The sequence below is a fragment of the Neofelis nebulosa genome, chromosome 1, assembly GCF_028018385.1.
Source record: "Neofelis nebulosa isolate mNeoNeb1 chromosome 1, mNeoNeb1.pri, whole genome shotgun sequence".
Taxonomy (NCBI): domain Eukaryota; kingdom Metazoa; phylum Chordata; class Mammalia; order Carnivora; family Felidae; genus Neofelis; species Neofelis nebulosa.
Window position 1 is genome coordinate 122,952,155 of NC_080782.1, and position 25,349 is coordinate 122,977,503.

Consider the following 25,349-nt stretch of genomic DNA (forward strand, 5'->3'; position numbering starts at 1 on the left):
ACCTTGGTCACCAAGGTGCCGGGCTCTGTGGATCGTGGTGCCAGCTCCACGCCTGTGGAAACGTCATTGGAGAGGGTGGGGTACAGGACTTCTGTCACGTTGTCATTCTGGTCCACCACGAACAGGCTCAGAGACACATTGATGCTGAGTGGAGGATCGCCGCTGTCACGCGCCATCACTTGTAGCTGCATGTCTTGGAACTGTTCATAGCTGAAGGAACGCAGTGCATACAGAACGCCAGTGTTGGAGTTGATGGAAATGTAGGATAGCGGTGGTCCAGGGAGGGTGTTCTTGGCTAGGAAGTAAGTGACCTGGGCGTTCTCTCCATAGTCGGGGTCGTAGGCCTTTTTTTTTTTTTTTTTTTTTTTTACCTTGTCATGTATTTCTTTTTTTTCCAATATATGAAATTTATTGTCAAATTGGTTTCCATACAACACCCAGTGCTCATCCCAAAAGGTGCCCTCCTCAATACCCATCACCCACCCTCTCCTCCCTCCCTTCTCCCATCAACCCTCAGTTTGTTCTCAGTTTTTAAGAGTCTCTTATGCTTTGGCTCTCTCCCACTCTAACCTCGTTTTTTTTTCCCCTTCCCCTCCCCCATGGGCTTCTGTTAAGTTTCTCAGGATCCACATAAGAGTGAAACCATATGGTATCTGTCTTTCTCTGTATGGCTTATTTCACTTAGCATCACACTCTCCAGTTCCATCCATGTTGCTACAAAGGGCCATATTTCCTTCTTTCTCATTGCTACATAGTACTCCATTGTGTATATAAACCACAATTTCTTTATCCATTTATCAGTTGATGGACATTTCTTCCCATAATTTGGCTATTGTTGAGAGTGCTGCTATAAACATTGGGGTACAAGTGCCCCTATGCATCAGTACTCCTGTATCCCTTGGGTAAATTCCTAGCAGTGCTACTGCTGGGTCATAGGGTAGGTCTGTTTTTAATTTTTTGAGGAACCTTATGGAGGCTCTTCTAGGGTTGTTCTCTGCAATATAGGTAGAGAAGAAAGCGTCGGAGAAGGCGGGTGGGTTGTCTTTGGTGTCTGCTACTTTCAGTGAGATGTGAGTTTCTGTGGACAGGGGAGGATTTCCTCTGTCACTGGGGATCACCGTGATGTATCTAGGAACCTGTTCTCAGTCTAGGAGTATGTCTGTCACTAATGTATAGTAATTTCCACAAGACTTTTATAATTTAAATGGCACATACTCTCGGATGAAACAGGTCACTTGTCCACTTTCCCCAGAGTCTTGATCATTTACATTTAAAAGGACAATTAATGTCCCTCTGGGAGAGTTTTCCAGAATGGAGCTGGAGAGAGAGAGAGGTGACAACTATTTCAGGGGCGTTATCATTTACATCCAATATTGTGATCAGGACTTTGGCTCCTGCAGAATATCCTGTTTTATCCATTGCTTGCCTTTCCATCTCGTAGAATCTCGATTCCTCATGGTTCAGGTCCCCTATTGTTGAAATTGTCTCTAAATTAGCATCTCGTTTGAAAACCGGGGCGCATTGTAGTCTACATAACAGAAGGAATGTCACTTCCGCATTGGCTCCTTCGTCAGAGTCGGTGGCCCTTACCAGAAGCAGCTTAGTGCCCACCACTATATTCTCTGGAACGCTCACGTGGTACTCGGACTGAGCAAATATTGGTGCGTTGCCATTCACATCACCTGCCATCACACGAATTCGCTCAGTGCCTGTGCGCACTGGGTCACCCCCCATCGGAGGCTGTGAGAACCAGGTGATGAACAGCCTTCTGCTCCAGGTCCAAGGTGCGCTCCAAAACCAGTTCTGGATACTTGTTACTATCCACTCCGCTTTGCATGTCCAGGCAGAAGTGAGTATTATTACTACTGAGTCCGTAGCTCTGAAGAGAGTTCTTACCAATATCCGGATCCCAAGCGTGGGGAAGCGGCAACTGCAACCCAGTGGCTGCGTTTTCACTCATTTTTATTTCTAATTCATCTTCCCGGAAATAGGGGGCATTATCGTTAATGTCTCTCACTTCTATCACTACCTCGTATATTTTTTACTTTATCTTCCAACAGAATCTCCAGATTTAATTGACACTTGAAGACCCCTGTCTATCCTGTCTGCAGAGATAAGGCTGCCGCTTCGGGGGTTTAGAGCGAAAAGCTAAGTCCTACCTCTGGAGACTATACGGACTCCGCGCTCCTCTAGCTCCCAGGGCTCCAACCCCAGGTCCTTGACGATGTTGCCCACCCTAGAGCCTTTCTCCAGCTCCTCAGGAACTGAATAGTGAATTTGGGTTCATCTGGTTTCCACAGAATCCCCAGGAGAACTCCCAGCAAGACAAGCCCTTTGCAGTCGCCTAGGAATCATTGTCACTTTCCTCCAAGATTATTTTCACTTCTTCCCGTGACTACCGAAGTAAGGTCCAGCTTTTCCAGTCTTCAGAATCCAACAGTTTCTTCACAATCCTGAGATGGTTAGCTTCTATCTGTGTTTTGTGCTTCAGGCCCCTCCCGGGCAAGCAGGAGGCAAGCAGGAACTCTGTTGTTCTTTTCCTGATTAGTGAACAGCGGTGCTCAGAGCCCTAACCAATTACTGTACGATCTTGAGGATTTTTGGTTTTTGTACCTTAAATAGCTCCACCTACTGTTCTACAAATAGGCATGGAAGTAGGGCCAAGTAAAAAACTACAGTGTTCCTTTTAATAGAAACTTCAGTGAACTTATTTTTATTTCCGAGCTTATTTTTATTTCTCCAAAATTTTTCATACAGAGTCACTTTCTTGAGGTTATTTTCTGTAGCTGTAGGTGTATTCTGTCTTTTTCAATGAGCTTTTAAATGAATCTGAAGTTTCTATACAAAGTAATTTTAACCTTATAATTTTAGTGCACCTAATTTGATATCACCACCCCAAAAAGACACCTATTATGTGACATCTCCCTAGGAAATTACTGTTTTCAGATATCCTTTAATAGAATAAACTTTCTCACTTGCTGTGATAGGTGGCATTTTTTTTTTTACAGATTCTCAAAGTTACCTATATAGAACTATTGTTGTTCTATAGGTTGTTAACATCTAATATTTAAAAATCAAAATTTCACAACATGGAAACCTAAAAATAAGAAATGGAATTGTATACATTATCAGAAGCACACTGACAAGAAGTCAACTGAGCAAGACACATTAACATTTTTAGGACAAAATGGAAGCATTTCAACTTGCATTTACGGGAAATGAGGGTAGTACTTCACAACTTACTAATACATTATATTACAAAATAGTGTTTGAGAAAATTAGCAATCCAAAGAATATTACAAACTTACCTTTTTCTGAGTAACCCAATTCCAATTACTGAAAATGTAATACATTCAAAAGCCCACCAAAATAAAAGAAAAATTCTCGCTACTCTGCTTTCATGAATGTAAACATTTAGATTTTGATGAAAAGCATGTTTGGCAGGCATACCACAATGTATCTTTAAAACTGGGAGGAAATTTGGGGCGCCTGGGTGGCGCAGTCGGTTAAGCGTCCAACTTCAGCCAGGTCACGATCTCGCGGTCCGTGAGTTCGAGCCCCGCGTCAGGCTCTGGGCTGATGGCTCGGAGCCTGGAGCCTGTTTCCGATTCTGTGTCTCTCTCTCTCTCTCTGCCCCTCCCCCGTTCATGCTCTGTCTCTCTGTCCCAAAAATAAATAAATAAAAAAAAAGTTGAAAAAAAAATTTAAAAAAAAAAAGAAACTGGGAGGAAATCTGCAGGTAGTTCTGAGAAAAGATTGAGAAGAAAATTAGCCTACTCAGGGGGATTAAAAAAATCTCTAGCAAACATACCTGAATATTGTCAAATCATTACTCTGTCCTTTAAAAAAAAAAAAACAACCTTGTGCATTTTCCTCTCACTTTGTAGCTATAAAGAAGAAGCCTTATATATTCAAGATATCAATGTTCTGAGAAATATAAACACCCACAAGAAGAAAACATTTATGTTTCAGCTACAAATATTTCTGTGGCAACAACATCATAATACCCACTTCTCACAGTAAAAGAGATTTGTGGGGGGGGGGGAGGTGGGGGAGGTAAAGACTATCTCAGGTGAAATTGTCAACATATTTCAAAATACTTGAAGGCTAATAATGAAGTTATGGGTCCACACAGAAAGGAACAGAAAATATTGAGTGGGCAAACGAAGTGATAGAACATATGATTTAAGATTTTTTTTGCCAAAATATTGTTTTAAAATTAAAAACCAAACCTATGTATTAAAACTCACATGAGCAAAAGCAGCAGCAGCGTTAGAGCTTAATTTGTTATTCTCCTCAGTGACACTTATTACCAAAGAAGCTTCATTAGAGAGATCTCCTCGGGGACCCATTTCTGACGTCATAGTTAGAAAATTAAGCCGTGTTTTCTGAGAATCAGAGGCAATGTACGTATTGTAGGAATAAGGCAAAGTTCCAGGATTATAGGTGGGGGAAACTCCTGGTCCAATCTTATGACAGAAACCAGGTTGAACGCAGTTCCAGGCAGTTGGGGTGATGGAGCATCGCAGGCGCAGGGCCACCGCCAGAATCACCGCAAGGAGGAAGAGCACCGAGATCAAGGCCAAGGCCACCACCAGGTAAAACTGCAGCTCGGCCTGGGGGTCAGAGGGCTCCGGGCGGTCGCTGACATCCGGCAGTACTTCTTGCAGGCTGTCGGCGAAAACCAGGTGCAGCGTGGCGGTGGCAGAGAGGGGCGGCTGTCCCCCGTCCCGCACGGCGACCAGCAGGCGCTGGCGGGCCGCGTCCCTGTCGCCCAAAGCACGCGCAGTGCGCACCTCGCCCGTGCGCAGCCCCAGGCTGAAGAGTCCGGGCTCGCTGGCCTGCAGCACGTGGTACGACAGCCACGCATTGTGTCCCGAGTCGGCGTCCACCGCCACCACCTTGGTGACCAGGTAGCCGGGCTGCGCGGCGCGCGGCACCGTGTCGAAGAGCGCCGAGCCGTCGGGCCCCAGCGCCGGGTACAGCACCCTAGGCGCGTTGTCGTTGCGGTCGCCCACCAACACGCGCAGGCTCACGTTGGCGCTGAGCGCGGGCGAGCCCTGGTCGCGGGCCTGCACCGTCAGCTCGAAGGCGCGCAGCTGCTCGTGGTCGAAGGCGCGCTGCGCGAACACCACGCCGCTCTGCGCGCTCACGGACACGTAGGACGCCAGCGCCCGCGGCTCCAGGTCGCTGGCCACGATGGAGTAGGAGACGCGGCCGTTGGGTCCCAGGTCGGGGTCGGAGGCGCTGACTTGGGCGATGGAGGCTCCTGGAGGGTTGTTCTCGGCAATGTGGACCATATAGAACGCCTGTTCGAAAATGGGCGCATTGTCGTTGACATCTGCGATGTGCACAGTAATGCTTGAGCTAGAGAAAAGAGGAGGCTTTCCCCTGTCAGTAGCTGTGATGGTGACATTGTACACAGGGGTCTTCTCCCGGTCCAGGGCCCCATCTGTTACAAGTTTGTAGTAATTATTGGCAGAAGATTCAATTCTAAAAGGAACTTTTTCTTTTATGAGGCATGTGACCTCTCCATTTTCTCCCGAATCTTTGTCATGTGTTTTGAACAGAGCAATCACCATCCCCTGTTCTGTGTCCTCAGTTATGGAACTTGACACCGAAGTGAAAATGACCTCTGGGGCATTGTCATTCTCATCTAAAATTTCTATTATAATTTTACATTCAGTGGCCATGCCTCCACCATCCTTGGCTTCTATACTCATGGTATAACTACTACTGTTTTCAAAGTCTATAGGACCTTTGGATTTAATTTCTCCACTTTGATGGTCAAGCATAAACATATTTCCAATATCTCTTACTGTTTTGAAGGAGTAGGTGATCTCTGCATTGATGCCCTCATCCTGGTCGATGGCTGTCACCTTTAGCACAGAGGTGCCTGAGGGCAAGTTCTCTGGAAGGTTAACTTTGTACACATCCTGACTGAACACTGGGGGGTTATCATTGGCATCGGTGACCTCAATCTTGATTTGAACGGTGCCACTTCGGACTGGGTCACCTCCATCCACTGCAGTCAGGACCAGAAGATGGGAGCTCTGGTGTTCCCGGTCCAGCGGCTTCTCCAATATTAATTCTGGGGCATTCTTGCCTTGGGTCTTATCCTTCACCATCAGAGAGAAATACTCATTATAGCTGAGTTGGTAATTCTGGAGAGAGTTAGGTCCTACATCTGCATCTATAGCAGCTTCCAAACCAAATCGAGTTCCAAGAATTGCAAGTTCATTGATTTTTAAAACAATGTTATTTTGGGGGAAATAAGGTGGATTGTCATTTATATCTTCTATCCTCACAGATATGTGAAAAACATTTAGAGGATTATCTGCCACAATCTCTAAGGGCAGGACACACAGAGGGTTTGGGGGACAGAGCAACTCCCTATCTATTCTGTCACTCACAAGTATGTTGCCATTCTCTGTGTTCACGGTAAAGTATTGTTTCTCTGCACTAACTCTGAAGTTGCGGGTCAATAAATCCTGTACATGCAGCCCCAGGTCTTCAGCAAGGTTCCCTACCACTGAGCCCCTGGCCATTTCTTCCGGAATAGAGTAGCGGATCTGCTCAGAGAGCCCCCCACAGAACAAAGGCAGCAGGAAGGGAAAGAGTACTTGCCACTGCCGGGTATAGCTCCTCTGCTTCGCCCTAGTTCCCATCCTTTTCTGCGCTGCCACAGCCTCTGATGTTAAGAGAAGATGCTTTACGAATTGTGTTTAAAATAGTTACTGCCAATACGTAGAAAATTCAAATGTCCTCAGTTTCAAGGCATCCCAATCTGTATTCCAAAATCATTTGCTGAGCAGAGAGTCTATGTGTGGGCTTCATCTCCTTTCAGACTTGCTTCCGTGACTGCGCAGAAAATCACTTAGGTAGATCGTGGACTCCTGCTCTTGCAGCGCATTGGCCAACAGCGGCGCTCAGAGTCTACTTAGAAAATTGCAGTCCAAAGCCTTGCAAACAATGGGATTTGCTATTCCATCAGATTTGTTGGACTCAGGTATACAGAACAAGGCAATATATGAGTTTTGGATGTGTCTCTTTTCCAGTGTTTACTACCAAATAAGATTCATTAGAGATTTGATTCTATAGAAGAGCCATTAACCGAGTATGAGAAAAGTTTATCTTCTTCTAATCAGAGGCAATGCACATACTGGAAGAACAAAGCCAAGTCTTCTCTCCAGATTTAGAACATAGACCACATGGTAAAACAGCCTCACCAAGGGATATGGGGAAATTTTTGCAGCCATGAACTACCCCCCAGTATTATTTTCAATCTGATGTGCAGATAATTTTCCTCCTAATTTTTCCAGAGGAAACTGGAGGAGAGCTCAAATCTATATAGGACATACTCAGGATGAGGTTGACCAAAGATATATAGTTTTCCTTGCTCCTTATAAAAGAGATTTTTGAAAAGGATTATCAAGTGTTTTACACTTTCACCATAACAATATAAAAGTATACCCTAGTAGGTACCATAGGAATTTAATGACATGCAAAACGTGAGAGTGTTTTATTTTTATCCTTCTATTTAACTGGATCACATGTTGTACCTTAATAGAAGTTTATCACTACCTCTGAATCAAAATAACCATCTTCTTAATCTCAAGTTTCAAAGGTAACCTTTCCTTTTGTTCTCCAAGATTTTGGTTGCCAGCTCCTAACTGTTCAGACCATATATATATATATATATATAACAACCTCCCTCTCCCACAAAATAACTCATGTCCTTTTATTCGTCTGCTTTCAAGTAAAATGCCTCAAGTCTGTTTTCTTTTTTAACTTTATTTATTTTTGAGAGAGAGAGAGCACCCACATGTGAGTGGGGGAGGGTCAGAGAGCGAGAAGGAGAGAGAGAGAATCTCAAGAAGTCTCCATGCTGTCGTGGGGTTCGATCCTATGGACCATGAGATCGTGACCTGAGCTGAAACCAAGAGTGAGATGCTCCAATTGGGCCACCCAGGGCACTCCAAATCTGTTTTCTCAGTTTGGAATTCCACAGGCATAAATTTTATCCCTACATGCTTGAAACACTCTAAAATTTTTCTTGACATCAAGAATGTCAAGCATCTGTTGCAGGATATCCCTTTCCTACAGTTGAAATTCTTTTTGCCAAAATATTAGAAACTCAATTATAGCTAAATATATTAAGGTCAATTCCTAAATGAGAAAAGAAAGCTTGAAAGGGAACATGAATATGTTAATAACCTGGGCCAAACATCTATAAGTGGTATGAGAGTGCTGAGCTGAATTGAGTATGGAGATGATTCCTGTGTTCAAATATCTTCAGTAAGTCTCCTTTCCTCACTTGACTTTCCTATGCAGTGTTTCAGATAACACATATGTCATTAAGTAACTACCAGGGTTTCAATAACAAGTTGGTTCTGAATATAAGGATTGAATATACTTATATATATTACAAAATGAGTTTTCAAAGGAAATAAAAAAGGAATCCATGACTCATAGGCATAAAGAAAACAAACAACAACAAAAAGGAAACACCAAATAGGAATACCAGATAAATCAGTCTCATAAAGTCCAAATATTCACAAACTATTTCACATTAGTATATCTGAAAAATGTTAAGCATGTTTAGCCAATTTGAAAATAACTTTTTGAGAAGCACTGGATCAAAATTATTTCTGCAGGTGAATTTACTACATTAAGAAATCTTGAACATACACACACACACACACACACACAAAGTACAAGTAAAAGAATAAAAGAAAAAAATACCAGTTCAACAATTCAACTATTTCTTCAGAACAATCAAATGACTTCACGGTAGAAACAGAAAATATGTGTAGAACTTAAGAAAAAAGGTGTACTCTACATTTCCTCTCCCAAAAGACTCTAGTAGTAAAAAGGCAATCAGTGTATCTGTTTTGGCAATATAAATAAATTACACAAAGTTGAAATAATCAACATAATTGAAACATATTACCACTCATCAAAACTCAAAATAGAATTTTCATGCTCAGAGCCAAACTTACATGTGTAAACACTTACATGTAAATGTTGTATATATGCATATATAGATAAGGAAAAGAGCTACAGAGTGTGTGCCATTGAATCAACATGATCAAATTTGAACATTAGAAATAAAGCAAATAGTGGTAGAATTTAATTATAAATAAATGGAGGCAATGTGAAATTGTAATAGGCAAACAAAAAAATTGTGAATCATTAATTTGAATCCTAACCAGTTCATTGATAGCCACAAACACTGATGATAGAAAAATATTACTAAAATTTAACTTATTATAAAGCAAGCCATGATAGCTGAACTAGATATTTAGGATCAAAAGAAAATATGCCAGAGGGGTGGAAAAACCTTTTCTGAAAAATGATGGTAATTTGTTGAAAGATAAAATAGAGGAACTCATATGTATTGATCTAAACATGTATGAACTGAATATATCCCCCCACCAGAAATATTTTTTTAAGCCACTTAAAAGACTTGCACAGAGATAGCAACAACTGGGAGGTAGGTAATAAATCTCACCTGATTATTCTTGGAGTCAAATTTGCCTAAACCAGCAGCTGAATCTTCAGCTATCAAGAGTGCCTCGCTTTTCTCACAGCTGTCGTGACTAATAAGCATGTCCGCATAGTTGGGCTGAGGGAAGATCACGTGACTCCTCCGAGAGTCCGCCGTGAGGGAGACCTCTTGGGAATAGGTCTGCAGGAAAGCTTGCACCCCGTCCACGCCCACAAAGTGCGAGGTAGGCATGCCAACCAAACTGCCTCCTGAAGCCTGGAGCAGACGTGTCGCGTGCCAGTGCCTCAGTCTGAGCGCCAGCAGCACAATCACAAACGCGAGGAAGACGCAGGAGACAACTGCCACCGCCACCACTAGGTAGAGTGTGAGGCCAGAATCGTGGGGATTGGCAGAAGACTCGAAGCTGCTTAGGTCAGCCAGGACATCTGGGATACTGTCAGCCACGGCCACGGTGAGCGTGACGGTGGCCGAGAGAGGGGGCTGGCCATGGTCCTGCACCACCACCACCAGGCTCTGCTTGAGCGCATCTCTGTCCAGCAGGGCCCGCGCTGTGCGCACCTCGCCCGTGTGCAGCCCCACCGCGAAGAGCCCTGGCTCGCTGGCCTTGAGCAGGTGGTAGGACAGCCAGGCATTCTGGCCAGAGTCTCTGTCCACCGCCACTACCTTGGTCACCAGGTAGCCAGGCTCAGCTGACCTGGGCGCCAGCTCCACACCAGTGGAACCATCGGTTGGGAGGGTGGGGTGCAGGATCTCTGGCACATTGTCATTCTGGTCCAGCACGAATATGCTCACAGAAACATTGCTGCTGAGTGGCGGGTTCCCACCGTCCAGTGCTGTCACCCACACTTGCAGGTCACGGAACTGTTCATAGTCAAAAGAGTGCAGTGCATATAGGGTGCCGGTGTCTGAGTTGATGGAGACATAGGAGGATAAAGGTGCTCCCTGCAGGGTATCCTCCACTAGGGAATAAGTGACCCGGGAGTTCTCATTGCTGTCCAGGTCAAGTGCCATCACTGAGAAGAAGGAAGCTCCTCTGGGGTTGTTTTCAGGAATGTAGACAGAGTAAGATGAGTCAGCAAAAGTGGGTGGGTTATCATTGTCATCTGCTACATTCAGTGAAATGTGAGTTTCTGTAGACAAGGGTGGATGTCCCTGATCTGTGGCTATCAAGGTTATATTATAGCTGTGGACCTGCTCCCTGTCCAGCACTCTGTTTGTTATCAATTTGTAATAATTTCCATAAGTCTTTTCTAATTTAAAAGGCAGACTGTTAGGAACGAAACATGAGACTTGACCATTTTCTCCAGAGTCTTGATCTTGCACATTTAGAAGAGCAATAACTGTACCTGGAGGAGAATTTTCCAGCACTGAATTAGTAGAAGATGTGATAGTTATTTCTGGAGCATTATCATTCACATCCACAACTGTGATCAATATCTTAGCAGTGGTCGAGAGACCTCCACCATCTTGGCCTTGAATTTCCATCTCATAAAATCTAGATTTCTCAAAATCCAGAGACCCTCGTATTAAAACTTCTCCAGTTTGAGAATCCAACTGGAATATTTCAGAAGCTTTGCTTTCCATATTCCGGAATGAAAACACCACTTCCCCATTGATTCCCTCATCTGGATCAGTTGCATTTACCATGAGAACCCGAGTTCCAGAGCTGAGGTTTTCAGGAATACTCACTTGATATACAGACTGTGTAAACTTTGGTATATGGTCATTTACATCGAGGACCACTACACGAATGGCAACAGCACCCTGTTGGATGGGATCTCCTCCATCGAAAGCTGTGAGGAGGAGATGGTGAGCAGCTTCCTTTTCCCGGTCCAAACTCCCCTCCAGCACTAGTTCAGGATTCTTGGCCCCATCCATCCCGCCTCGCATTTGCAAGGAAAAGTAACTATTAGGATTGAGCTGGTAGCGCTGGAGAGAGTTCATTCCTACATCTGGATCCCTAGCGTTAGGAAGGGGAAATCTCGATCCTGGAGTTGCGTGCTCACTGACTTTTATCTCTATTTCTGCCTCCTGGAAGCTGGGGGCGTTATCATTAACATCCATTATTTCCACCTCCACTCCGTAAATCTTCAGGGTATCTTCCACAAGTATCTCTATATTTAAAAAACAGGAGGACAGTGTCTCACAGAGCTCCTCCCGGTCTAACCTACCTGCAGTGATCAAGCTGCCACTTCGCGGATTCAGAGCGAAAAGCTGCATCCTGCCTCTGGAGATGATGCGGACTCGGCGTTCCGCCAGCTCCCAGGGTTCCAGCCCCAGGTCCTTGGAAATATTGCCCACGAAGAAGCCTTTATCTGTCTCTTCGGGCACCGAGTATTGGATGTGCCCTGCCCCAGACTCCTGTAGCGTCCTCAGGAAAGTGTATAGTAGGATCAGCCCGCTGCGGTCCAGAAACAGTAGCCGATTCCCCATGGCAGTAAGCTGAGCTTATATTCCCTGGTTTCTTGGGCTGTTTTGTTCTGAATCAGCTTATCTATCTACCAAGTTCCAGGCTGACTGCATCCAGAATATATTAGAGAGAGAACTACTTTAAGTTTCCAGCATCAGGATCTGTGAGTATCCATGTTACTCTGCTTTGTGTTGTAGAGATGGCGGAGGGAGGGAAGGCAGCTTTCAGCTTCCCATTCCCTGATTGGTGAAGAGCGGCGCCTAGAGCCAAATCTTATTATTGCAATGAGTAAGAAAAGCCCAACTTAATGTGTCTGTTCCAGAAGTTATTACACACCTCTTCAAGAATTACACATATTTGTAAAACTGAAAACTGCACAAAACAAAGGGTTGTATAATGTGATGTTGAAGGTTTACCAAGAGCATTTAATAAAAGGAATAATTATTAAAAGGGATTGTTTAATTTAAAAAAATGTTTTCAAATACTATAGGAACTGAACAACTGCAGGTTAGACTTGCTTTCTATTGATTTTTACCAACTGAAGGGAACAGTATTTATGGATGTGGAACTAGCTCGGTTCCAAAAAAATCATCAGAGCGCATGACTAAAATTCTTACCAATATTTCTTTATTGAGTAAAAGATGAAACATTTGAGAAAATTTGGATGACATTAGGCTGTCATTTTAAAAATTACCATGATATAAAAAAATAGAATTGTGTTCCATATCCTTAAATAAGAAGTATTCTCTTTCATGAAAAATTTGCTTGAGATTTCTATATATTCTACCTTAAATTGTATAGTAGAATGACTGCAGCACCGTAAACTTTAGTCTAAACAGTGATACCAATAGGTTTGACCTAGATTTATTTTAGGAATTTTATCAAGAGATTGAATCTAGAATCATTACTTGTATTTATTTATTTTTTAAAAAATTTTTAATGTTTATTCATTTTTGAGAGACAGAGCACAAGCAGGTGCAGGGCATAGAGAGAGGGAAACACAGAATCAGAAGCAGGCTCTAGGCTCTGAGCTGTCAGCACAGAGCCCAATGCAGGGCTTTATTCCAACTCACGAACTGTGAGATCATGACCTGAGCCGAAGTCAGATGCTTAGATGGTGACTGAGCCACCCAGGCACCCCTATTAATTTATTTTTAAGTAAGCTCTATACCCAAAGTGGGGTTTGAAATCACAACTCTGAGATCAAGAGTCACATGCTCTACCAACTGAGCCAGGCAGGCACCCCTTAATCTAGAATCTTTAAACAACAATGCTCCATTGGAATACATTGGCATTAGAATATAAAAAGCATTATTTTAAATACTTACCTGTTTTAAAGTCTTCTTATCTGCTTCAACACTAGGAGTTAAAATGCTAGTCATTAGTCCCGAAGGGCTATCTTTGTTGAGAATATCTTGTGTGGCTGGAAAATGATCAACAGATGTGAGAAAATTAAATTCCGGATTAGTTTGATCCCCAGGCACACAAAAATTATAGGCATAGGGTAATGTTCCTTCACTGTAGTTGGCGGTAATCTCGGGTCCAGACTTGGAACACCGAAGAGACCCAAAGCAGCTCTCTGGGGCGTGGCTGGAAGAGCTTCGCAGGCGCAGGGCCACCGCCAGAATCACCGCAAGGAGGAAGAGCACCGAGATCAAGGCCAAGGCCACCACCAGGTAAAACTGCAGCTCGGCCTGGGGGTCAGAGGGCTCCGGGCGGTCGCTGACATCCGGCAGTACTTCTTGTAGGCTGTCGGCGAAAACCAGGTGCAGCGTGGCGGTGGCAGAGAGGGGCGGCTGTCCCCCGTCCCGCACGGCGACCAGCAGGCGCTGGCGGGCCGCGTCCCTGTCGCCCAAAGCACGCGCAGTGCGCACCTCGCCCGTGCGCAGCCCCAGGCTGAAGAGTCCGGGCTCGCTGGCCTGCAGCACGTGGTACGACAGCCACGCATTGTGTCCCGAGTCGGCGTCCACCGCCACCACCTTGGTGACCAGGTAGCCGGGCTGCGCGGCGCGCGGCACCGTGTCGAAGAGCGCCGAGCCGTCGGGCCCCAGCGCCGGGTACAGCACCCTAGGCGCGTTGTCGTTGCGGTCGCCCACCAACACGCGCAGGCTCACGTTGGCGCTGAGCGCGGGCGAGCCCTGGTCGCGGGCCTGCACCGTCAGCTCGAAGGCGCGCAGCTGCTCGTGGTCGAAGGCGCGCTGCGCGAACACCACGCCGCTCTGCGCGCTCACGGACACGTAGGACGCCAGCGCCCGCGGCTCCAGGTCGCTGGCCACGATGGAGTAGGAGACGCGGCCGTTGGGTCCCAGGTCGGGGTCGGAGGCGCTGACTTGGGCGATGGAGGCTCCTGGAGGGTTATTCTCAGCCACGTGGACCACATAGGAGGCCTGGTGGAAAATCGGTGTGTTGTCATTGACATCGGTGATGTGCAAGGTGATGGTAGTGCTGGAGGAGAGGGGCGGAATGCCCCTGTCAGTGGCTGTGATGGTGACGTTGTATTCTGGAGTCTGCTCTCGGTCTAGCGGTCCATCTGTTACCAGCTTGTAGTAATTATTAGATGAAGAATGAATCTTAAATGGAATATCTCTACTTAAGTTACAAATGACTTCTCCGTTTTCCCCAGAATCCTGGTCCTGTGTTTTGAAGAGAACAACAACCATTCCTGGATGGGAATCCTCCAAAATTTGATCAGAGAGAGAAGTAATGATTATTTCAGGGATGTTGTCGTTTTCATCTAGAACTTCTATGATTACTTTACACTGGGTAGAGAGGGATCCTCGGTCCTTAGCTTCTACATCCATGGTATATCTTTCTACTTCTTCGAAATCCAAGGGTTGCTGAGTTATAATGTTTCCTGTGGCAGAATCCAGAGAGAACACATGCTGGGCTTTATTAGCCATACCAAGGAATGAGTAGGTGATCTCCGCGTTGAAGCCTTCGTCTTGGTCAGTGGCACTCACCTGCACCACTGAGGTGCCTGGGGGTACACCTTCACGAAGACTGACCCTAAACACATCCTGACTGAACACTGGGGGGTTATCATTGGCATCCACCACCAGGATTCGGATCTGAGCTGTGCTGCTTCGTGGTGGATTTCCATTGTCAAATGCTGTCAGCACCAGATGATGAGAGCTTTGTGTTTCCCGGTCCAGGGTCTTCTTCAGTACTATTTCTGGATATTTGCCACCATCGGGATTGTCTTTCACCACCAAGGAGAAGTACTCATTAGGGCTTAGCTGGTATTTGCTCAGTGAATTCGTACTAATATCAGGATCTTTTGCAGACTCAAGAATTGTTCCCATCCCTGGAGTGACAGATTCACTGATTTCTAAGTTTATTTCATCTTTATGGAACTGAGGGGTATGGTCATTAATATCCTCAACAACCACAATGATATGAAAGATATTTAAAGGATTTTCCACCACGGCTTCCAACTGCAACTCACATCTTCTTCTCTCTTTGCATATCTGCTCCCGGTCTATTCGGTCCTTCACTAGTAAGTCCCCGCTCTCTGCGTCTACGTTGAAAAGCAGCTTCTCCGTGCTGACTCGCAGCTTCCTAGCTGACACGTCCAGGACACTGAGCCCGAGATCCTTGGCGAGGTTCCCCACCACCGAGCCCTTGGCCAGTTCCTCGGGAATCGAGTAGCGGATCGGCTCGCAGAGCGCGGGGTAGAACAAAGGTAGCAGGAAGGGAAACAGTACCTGCCGCCTGCCGGCCGGGCGCCTCTGAACGCAGCTCCCTCCCATTGCGCGCTCTAGTTCTCGCTGGGTCCCAGTCTTTCTAGCTAGAAAAAGTGCCCGCTATCGCACTGGTAGCATTTGGCCCAGAACATACAGAGCCTCCAGTCTTGGGGCTGGGAATCTGTGTGTGCTGGGGAGAGTCTGCGCGGCCAGAAGCCCCTGTGTGTATGGGGTTCCTTCACTCTGTGTTGTTGACTGCGCAGGAACACCCAGGCTAGAGGCTGAAGAATCCCGGGCGACAGCACTTGCCCTGTACTGGCCGACAGCGGCGCCCAGAGGCTTTGTGTGGAACCGCAATCTAGTTTTTCTCTTTCAGGAAATCTTGTTAAAATGTAAGATGATAACAGCTAATATCCTAAATCTTATTTCTCAATGTTTTCATTCTCATCATGAAACGTGTTTCATATGGTCAAAATTATAATATGTTGTATATGTTAAAAATTTACATAGACTTTGAATAAGTAAAGTACTTCTTTCAAAATTCAAAAAAGCACAAAAGAATATAGAATGTAAAGTAGCTCTTCCATCCCATGGCCCATTGCTATTCAGTTCTTGCATCCAGAGGTAATCACTGTTGTTCCTTTTAAAAGTAATTATCCACAAAGGTAAGTACTGAAAATAAGCAAAAATCTTTTTGTCTTTAATCGTAGCTTACATTTAGCTAGAAAGTATTAGTCCATCTCCCATATTTAGAAATTAGAAGGCTGTCATTGCCATAGTCATTACATTCATCTAGGGTGTTCTGTGCTGTTTTCAAATAATAATTAACATGATTTGGTCACAATAATTACCACGCCGAAAGAGTAGTTTTTTAAAAACCCTGTATTTTTCAGAACAGAATTATTTAGATATAGATGCGTAATAATTTTGACTCCCAAAGATAGATTTAAAATGACTTTCAATGATTTAAGTTAATAACTATGACCCTAAAGGATGTGCTCTCTTTCCATAGACCTATTGTTGAACAAATGTTGGATGACAATGAGAAAAATCATAGTCTCATAAATATTTTGAGACACATTAGGATATTCTTGGACTGTATGCTACCATATTAGTTTGAAAGAATACTAGTAATAAGTTAAAAGTAAGATATCAAACCAAATACATCGCCATCTTCACTAAAGTAAATGCCCACATCAGTAACTCTACTTACTAATTGTTTAGAATACTTCTGTGTACTTCTCTGCTTATATTCAGATCTCCCACAGAAATGACATTTCTTTCTTGACCTAGTTTATTTTGATTCTTAACGTCAGAATTTTCATAAATCCAGGATCTTCTTTCTTCTATGTTACAAAGCCACTGAAATACCCTTGGAACTCATCTTTTGCTTCTGTTCTTAGGAACATGTACAAATGTTTTTTCTTATTTGGAGAATTTAACAAAAAATGCTGGCAGCATAACCCAAAATTTCCTTACTTTAACCCTCTATACGTTCTTTAGCATCCCTAGTGAGCAAGGAAAATCAAATTAAAATGCTATCTTCCACATAACAGTATGAAATCAGAATCACAAGCAAAAAGGATGCTACACTGTTACAGGGTGCCTAGGTAGCTCAGTCCGTTAAGCATCTGACTTTTGATTTTGGCTCAGATCATGATCTTTCAGTTCGTGGGCCTGAGCCCCATGTGTTCTGTGTTGGGCTCTGCACTGACAGCGTGGAGCCTGTTTGGGATTCTCTCTCCCTCTCTCTCTGCCCCTCCAATGCATGCGCTTTCTCTCAAAATAAATAAACTTTAAAAAAAGGATGCTAATGTATTGTTACCAATTATGATTACACTTGGAAAATTTTAAGCACACATTGTTAACAATTGTTAGTAGAGTATTAATGAAAAACTTAAATCCTTCTAGGAAGTATATTCAACTGTAATTGTCACCGCAAGGTATATTTTGAAAAATAAAACCACAAAGGTGTATTGCTTTTCTTGTTGGGAAAAACAACACTGAGGAACCTGTTCACTGTTTCCAGTGAAATTAATGGATTTGTCTCTGATATTCACCTATTTTACCAGACCTGCCTTCAAAACAAGAGCTAAGGTTGCCTAAGAGGCTAAGATTTTAGCATGTGGCCAAGAGAAGTGTACATAAATTGACAGACACTTATGGAGGTACTCTCAGGAACTGTCAGTACTGTACTCAACAAAACTATAAAGTAGAATGCTCTGCAAAATCGTAACAGCCTTGTGACCATAGGCCTTCAATGGAATTACGTGAATATTTACCAGAAAATAAAAACATATCAGTCTTAATAACCATCAGATTCTACTCTTCAATGTTTTAGCAAGAAACAAATATCATTGAAATGGAGGGAACAGTGAAAAAAATAAAGACCAAAATTTTCTATCATTATGCCAAACCTAAAAGTAAAACCAATTATAATTCTTAAAAGAAAAAGAGTAAAACCAGAACTCACTGGAACCAAAGGGGTATCTTCTACAGGTAACTTCAAATCATCTAACGAAGACAAAGGATCCTTTTTCTCAAAGCTCTCATGGCTAATGAGCATGTCGGCGTAGTTGGGCTCGGGGAAGATCACGTGACTCTTCCGTGAGTCTGCTGTGAGGGAGACCTCATGGGAATACGTCTGCAGGAAAGCCCGCACCCCTTCCACGCCCACAAAGTGGGAGGTGGGCACACCCACTAGCCCGCCTCCTGAAGCTTGGAGCTGGCGCGATGTGTGCCAGCGCCTCAACCTGAGAGCCAGTAGCACGATGACAAAAGCGAGGAAGATGCAGGAAACTATGGCTACCGCCACTACCAGGTATAGCGTTAGACCTGAAGCTTCGGAGTCACGTGGAACTTCCAGACTGCCCAGGTCAGCCAGGACACCTGGGATGCTGTCAGCAATGGCCACAGTGAGTGTGACGGTGGCTGAGAGAGGGGGCTGGCCATGGTCCTGCACCGCCACGACCAGGCTCTGCTTGAGCGCATCTCTGTCCAGCAGGGCCCGTGCTGTGCGCACCTCGCCTGTGTGCAGCCCCACTGCGAAGAGCCCTGGTTCGCTGGCCTTGAGCAGGCGGTAGGACAGTCGGGCATTCTGACCTGAGTCTTTGTCCACTGCCACCACCTTAGTGACCAAATAGCCGGACTCTGCAGAACGGGGTGCCAGCTCCATTCCAGTGAAAGTGTCAGTGGGTAGGGTGGGGTACAGGATCTCTGGTGCATTGTCATTCTGGTCCAGCACAAATATGCTCACAGAAACATTGCTGCTGAGAGGTGGGTCCCCACTGTCAGTGGCAATCACCTGAATCTGTAGATCATGAAATTGCTCATAGTCGTAAGTTCGCAACGCATACAGGTCTCCTGTGTCAGAGTTTATGGAGATGTAGGAGGATAGAGGTGCTTCCTGGAAAGTGTCTTCAGCTAGGGAGTAAATAACCTGAGCATTCTCTTTGCTGTCTGGGTCTAGTGCAGTCACAGACAAGATGGAGGCACCTCTGGGGTTGTTCTCCGGGATATAGGTGAAGTAGGAGATGTGGGAAAAAGTGGGTGGGTTGTCATTAATATCTGCCACTTGCACAGTGAAGTGAGTTTCTGTGAATAGGGGTGGATTTCCTCCATCTGTGGCTGTAACTGTGATATTGTAAGAGGATACCTGTTCCCTGTCAAGGGTTCTGTGTGTCACCAGTCTATAATAACCGTCAATGGATTTCTCTAACTTAAATGGTAGATTGCCTGATATGGAACAGGTGACCTGTCCATTCTGCCCAGAGTCTGGATCATGCACGTTTAAAAGGGCTATAATAGTTCCCGGAGGTGAGTCTTCCATCAGGGGACTAAACAGAGATGTGATGGTCACCTCTGGATTGTTGTCATTTACATCTTCTACTGTAATCAATACTTTTGCCATTGCAAGATATGCTCCTCCATCTTCTGCTTGTATTTCTAATTCATAGAAATCTGTTTCTTCGTAGTCTAGATTTTCTGATAATTTTATTTCCCCAGTATTTTTGTTTAGTTGGAATTTCAACAATTTGTCAGGAACAAATTTTCGGAATGAATATGTGACTTCTCCATTGGCTCCTTCATCCCTGTCTGTGGCAGTGACTGTAAGCAGCTGTGTGCCCACAGGCAAGTTCTCCAGAACACTCACTCGGTATTCTGGCAAGGTAAAGACCGGTGCATTGTCATTTGTATCAAAGACGATCACACTGATGAGAACTGTACCAGATAGGAGAGGGTCACCCCCGTCAGAGGCAGTGAGGACCAGGTGGTGTAGTGCCTCTTCCTCACGATCCAGGGCATGCTTCAGTACCAGCTCCGGGTATTTGACACCACTGGCATGACTCTGAACTGCTAATGAGAAGTACTTATTGGAGCTGAGCTGGTAGCTCTGGAGGGAGTTCACACCCACGTCTGGATCAACAGCTTCCAGGAGAGGAAAACGCATTCCTGGAGCGACATTTTCATTAATTTTTACCTCTACATTTTCTGCTTGGAATTTTGGGGCATTATCGTTGACATCAGTTATTTCTATTTCTATCCCAAAAAGTTCCACCCTATCTTCCACAAGAATGTTAAAATTCACCAGACACCGTGCGCTCTGACCACAGAGCTCCTCCCGGTCTATCCTGCCTGCGGTGACCAAACTGCCGCTTCTCGGGTTCAGAGCGAAAAGCTGCGTCCTACCTCTGGAGACGATGCGGACTCCAGGCTCAGCCAGCTCCCAGGGCTCCAGCCCCAGGTCCTTGGAGATGTTGCCAACGAAAGAGCCTTTCTCTAACTCCTCAGGAACGGAGAAGCGGATCTGCCGGGCTTCAGCCTCCCATGACAAACCGAGGAAAAGACAGAACAAAACCAGCGCTTTGCGGTTGGAGTGGTTCCTTTTAGCAGTCATTGTTGTCTAGTCAAGGAATTCTCGCCAAGTAATCACTGGGCACGTTGTGTGTTTTAATGATTCCTTTTTCTTTGTCTGGCTGCTGGGAGCCTCTGTAGCCTACGCACCTCAAATTCTGGAGTGAGTTTCACTGCAACCCTGGAGCCGGTTTGTAGGAACTGAGGAGCTTTGCGTAGTCGGAGCCCTGAGAATCCGGATTCAGCGCTGGCTGCGTTTCTCTGGGAGAACAGCGGCGCTCAGAGTCCTGAGAAGTTACTGCACCCACTATGTGTGCAATGGAAAACACGGTACTCTTTGTTGGATCTTTCATTTTACTTTACAATAATTCTTTGGCTTCTCAACTGATATCCCTTAAGTCAACTACTACTTGTAGATTGGTTATTGGGTAGGATAAATGGAAAGTGCTATAAAATATCAAATGAGAATAACTGGTCAAATATACGTATTTGTAACACTTTCTGAGTAGAAACATACTCATTTCTAGCTATATTCACTTATAATTTTTATTTTAGCTTTAACTAATTGGCCAATTAATTAAATTTGTTGATGATTAATATTGTGTAAAAATTTTTCAAAATATTCTTTTCTAAAATAGTTTTATTGAGCCTCCATGAACTGTTTTGAAAACAATGTGTTTTTTTATTGTAGGCATATATAATTAGAAGTTAATTTGACCTATTTAAATTAAGTAACCACAAACTAAAAGGAGTATAACATGTCTGTGTGGTAATGGGAAGAAAAATATAAGAATTTCAAGCTACAATTTTTAAAAACAAAATAATGATGTAGGGTTTTTTTTTTTAAATAAGTATTTACTCAAATGATCTGTTTTCATCAGAGCACTGATGCCCATACAAACAATCTCTTCTGGCACTTTGTATGGAAGCCCAAAGTGAAGTGGTTCAGACATCTTCAATTCTACCTGCCCATCAACCCAGCAGAAGTTCTCTCCCCAAAGGTGAGGAGTTTAGAGGTTCACATTTTTTATACGGAGAACAGGTTGTTCACGACCACTTATGTCACTATGCCTCCAAAGTGTGGAACTTTTCAAAGATTTTATATTTTGTCTTCAAAGACTTTATATCAGACAATTAGAGACAGAGACTGAGTGCAAAAGGCAGTGACAGTTCATTTGCTTTCTTGGAAATTCATTCTTTTTCAATGTAGAGGAAAAAAGATTAGGAAAGAGTACAATTTGAGCTCCAAGAAAAGATAAATAAACATAAGAAGAACCCAGAAGAACCAAATGCTGAAGAGAAAAAATCCTCTAGGGTAGTTATTAAGTTCTGGGGAGCATAGAAACCTTGGCAATGGAAAACAAGTTTGACTCATCTCCCAAGGAAAATACATATTTCTATAACTTTGCATAGAATTTCAGAAACTTTTCGATTTGTTCACCATCTCCCCTCAAATGCTTAGTTATTTTAATTATTAGAATAAATGAAGATACCTAAATATAGCCAGGATATTATTTACAATAAATGTTTCTTTGAAACAAGCACCTGCTTGAATATTTAATGAGTGGCTTAATATTATTATACTCAAAATATGTAAGTAGAATATGGAAAATTCATCTTAAATCTTAACAAACTTGAGTAATTACTTATTAATTTATTCGGTAAGAAGCCACCGCCTGTTTTGCTAATCTGAACTTGACTAGATATCGCCAATTTAGTGACATTATTGCTGAATTATAGAGCACTTACAAACCAAGTAACTCTTGAAAAATATAATCTGCAAAAAGTAAATACTGAGACAAGGTGATTAGTTATGGATTTTCCAAATATGACTCATATTAAAAAATACAATAGTATGCCTCAAGTAAGAGAAAACAATAGAATGTTTCAGAAGACACAAAAGTGTAACTCACCGGTGTGAGCATCTCAGGATGTGCAGTCAAATCATGCCCACCCTGAAGTGGAATTAAGGCCCCAGACGAATCACCGCAAACTATGTCTTGAGTGGAATGCAAGAGCTCATTACATTTTAGGAAGTTAAACTCTGCCTTTCCGGTTTTGGCAACGCACAAATTGTAGGAATAAGGCAAAGTCCCCTCACTGTAGTTAGGAGGAACCACAGGTCCAGACTTGACACAAAGACCAGGCTGAAAGCAGCCCCAGGCAGCAGGGCTGGGGGAGCGGCGCAGGCGCAGGGCCACCGCCAGAATCACCGCAAGGAGGAAGAGCACCGAGATCAAGGCCAAGGCCACCACCAGGTAAAACTGCAGCTCGGCCTGGGGGTCAGAGGGCTCCGGGCGGTCGCTGACATCCGGCAGTACTTCTTGCAGGCTGTCGGCGAAAACCAGGTGCAGCGTGGCGGTGGCAGAGAGGGGCGGCTGTCCCCCGTCCCGCACGGCGACCAGCAGGCGCTGGCGGGCCGCGTCCCTGTCGCCCAAAGCACGCGCAGTGCGCACCTCGCCCGTGCGCAGCCCCAGGCTGAAGAGTCCGGGCTCGCTGGCCTGCAGCACGTGGTACGACAGCCACGCATTGTGTCCCGAGTCGGCGTCCACCGCCACCACCTTGGTGACCAGGTAGCCGGGCTGCGCGGCGCGCGGCACCGTGTCGAAGAGCGCCGAGCCGTCGGGCCCCAGCGCCGGGTACAGCACCCTAGGCGCGTTGTCGTTGCGGTCGCCCACCAACACGCGCAGGCTCACGTTGGCGCTGAGCGCGGGCGAGCCCTGGTCGCGGGCCTGCACCGTCAGCTCGAAGGCGCGCAGCTGCTCGTGGTCGAAGGCGCGCTGCGCGAACACCACGCCGCTCTGCGCGCTCACGGACACGTAGGACGCCAGCGCCCGCGGCTCCAGGTCGCTGGCCACGATGGAGTAGGAGACGCGGCCGTTGGGTCCCAGGTCGGGGTCGGAGGCGCTGACTTGGGCGATGGAGGCTCCTGGAGGGTTATTCTCAGCCACGTGGACCACATAGGAGGCCTGGTGGAAAATCGGTGTGTTGTCATTGACATCGGTGATGTGCAAGGTGATGGTAGTGCTGGAGGAGAGGGGCGGAATGCCCCTGTCAGTGGCTGTGATGGTGACGTTGTATTCTGGAGTCTGCTCTCGGTCTAGCGGTCCATCTGTCACCAGCTTGTAGTAATTATTAGAAGAGGAGTAAATCTTGAAAGGAATATCCTTTTCTATGTTACATGTGACTTCTCCATTTCCCCCGAAATCCTTGTCCCGTGTTTTGAAGAGAACAACAACCATTCCTGGAAGAGAATCCTCCAAAATTTCATCAGAGAGAGAGGTGATGATTATTTCTGGTCTGTTGTCGTTTTCATCTAGGATTTCAATGATTACTTTACATTGGGTAGAGAGTCCACCTCCATCCCTTGCTTCCACTTCCATGGTATATCTTTCTATATCCTCAAAATCCAATGACTGGTTATTCTTAATCATACCTGTTTTCTCATTCAGCAAGAACATGTACCTTGTACTCTGAGCAGTGCTCCTGAAGTAGTAGTTCACTTCTGCATTGACCCCCTCATCCTTGTCAGTGGCTGTCACCTGCAACACGGAGGATCCAGGGGGCAGATTTTCACTAACACTGATTCTGTATTCATCTTTGCTGAACACCGGAAAGTTATCATTAGCATCCCTGACAGAGATTTCTATTCGAGTGGTGGCACTTCTTGGTGGGTTCCCCCCATCCAAGGCAGTCAATATCAAGTGATGAGAATGCTGCTCTTCCCTGTCTAGGAGTTTTTCCAAAGTTAACTCTGGATATTTACCACCATCAGAATTAACTCTAACCATTAATGAGAAATAAGGGTTAGGATTTATCTGATAATCTTTAACTGAGTTCATGTTTATATCGGGGTCAGTGGCAGGGTCAAGGGATATTCGTGCACCTTCTGATACAGATTCAAAAATTTCTAAAAGTATTTCCTTTTTATCGAATTGAGGGGCATGGTCATTAATATCCTCAACAACCACAATGATATGAAAGATATTTAAAGGATTTTCCACCACGGCTTCCAACTGCAACTCACATCTTCTTCTCTCTTTGCATATCTGCTCCCGGTCTATTCGGTCCTTCACTAGTAAGTCCCCGCTCTCTGCGTCTACGTTGAAAAGCAGCTTCTCCGTGCTGACTCGCAGCTTCCTAGCTGACACGTCCAGGACACTGAGCCCGAGATCCTTGGCGAGGTTCCCCACCACCGAGCCCTTGGCCAGTTCCTCGGGAATCGAGTAGCGGATCGGCTCGCAGAGCGCGGGGTAGAACAAAGGTAGCAGGAAGGGAAACAGTACCTGCCGCCTGCCGGCCGGGCGCCTCTGAACGCAGCTCCCTCCCATTGCGCGCTCTAGTTCTCGCTGGGTCCCAGTCTTTCCGGAAAGCCAAAGAAACTGCAATCCACGGCGTCACTGGAAAAGCATTCCACCCATGACAAGCTGACCTGGGAATCCGTAAATGTTGGGCAAAGTCTGCGCCTCCAGGAGACTCAGTTGTATGAGCAGATTTTCTTCTGTGTTGGTGACTGCCCAGGAAATCCCAGGCTGGAGACAGAAATCCCAGGCGACTGCGCTTGCCCTGTACTGGCCGACAGCGGCGCCCAGAGGCCCCGTGTGGAACCGCAGGCATTTTCCTCTTGAATCCAATTGTTCTCTACAATCTCTATAATATATATATTCCTCTTCGAAATTCCTATACATATTTTTATATATGCCCTGTACTCTGTGAAGTGCTCCTGAGGTAGTTGTTTACTTCTGCATTGACCCCCTCGTCCTCCTGAGTGGCTGTCAACTGCAACACGGAGGACGGGGGCCAATTACATACAGATAGAAACATACGATATTTATTTCTCTATATATAGAATATGTATATATTGCTTCTTGAAAATGAACTTATATAATAG

The 25,349-nt window shown here is 45.0% G+C and overlaps 1 protein-coding gene, 1 long non-coding RNA gene and 1 pseudogene across 20 annotated transcripts in view; 1 reads left to right on the forward strand and 2 right to left on the reverse strand.

The window, feature by feature from the left end:
* Positions 1-25,349, reverse strand: part of LOC131514100 (protocadherin gamma-C4) — a 177,151-nt gene that overhangs the window by 63,793 nt on the left and 88,009 nt on the right. The window contains exon 1 of one of the 19 annotated variants that reach the window (XM_058733825.1): positions 22,372-25,272. The exons of 14 other annotated variants lie outside the window; for them this stretch is intronic. In XM_058733825.1, the coding sequence (XP_058589808.1) occupies positions 22,372-24,789 (2,418 nt within the window). In that variant the 5' untranslated portion in view covers positions 24,790-25,272. Of the gene's footprint in view, positions 1-4,250; positions 7,360-9,514; positions 12,486-13,249; positions 18,010-18,077; positions 20,628-22,371; positions 25,273-25,349 lie in introns of those variants that run through there. 4 more of the 19 variants (XM_058733766.1, XM_058733796.1, XM_058733734.1 and 1 more) reach the window with 4 other exon arrangements.
* LOC131489151 (protocadherin gamma-A12-like) lies at positions 592-2,994 on the reverse strand (annotated as a pseudogene).
* LOC131514215 (uncharacterized) lies at positions 20,703-21,722 on the forward strand. Its single transcript, XR_009262988.1, has 2 exons — positions 20,703-20,788; positions 21,340-21,722. It is a non-coding gene; the product is annotated as an uncharacterized LOC131514215 (long non-coding RNA).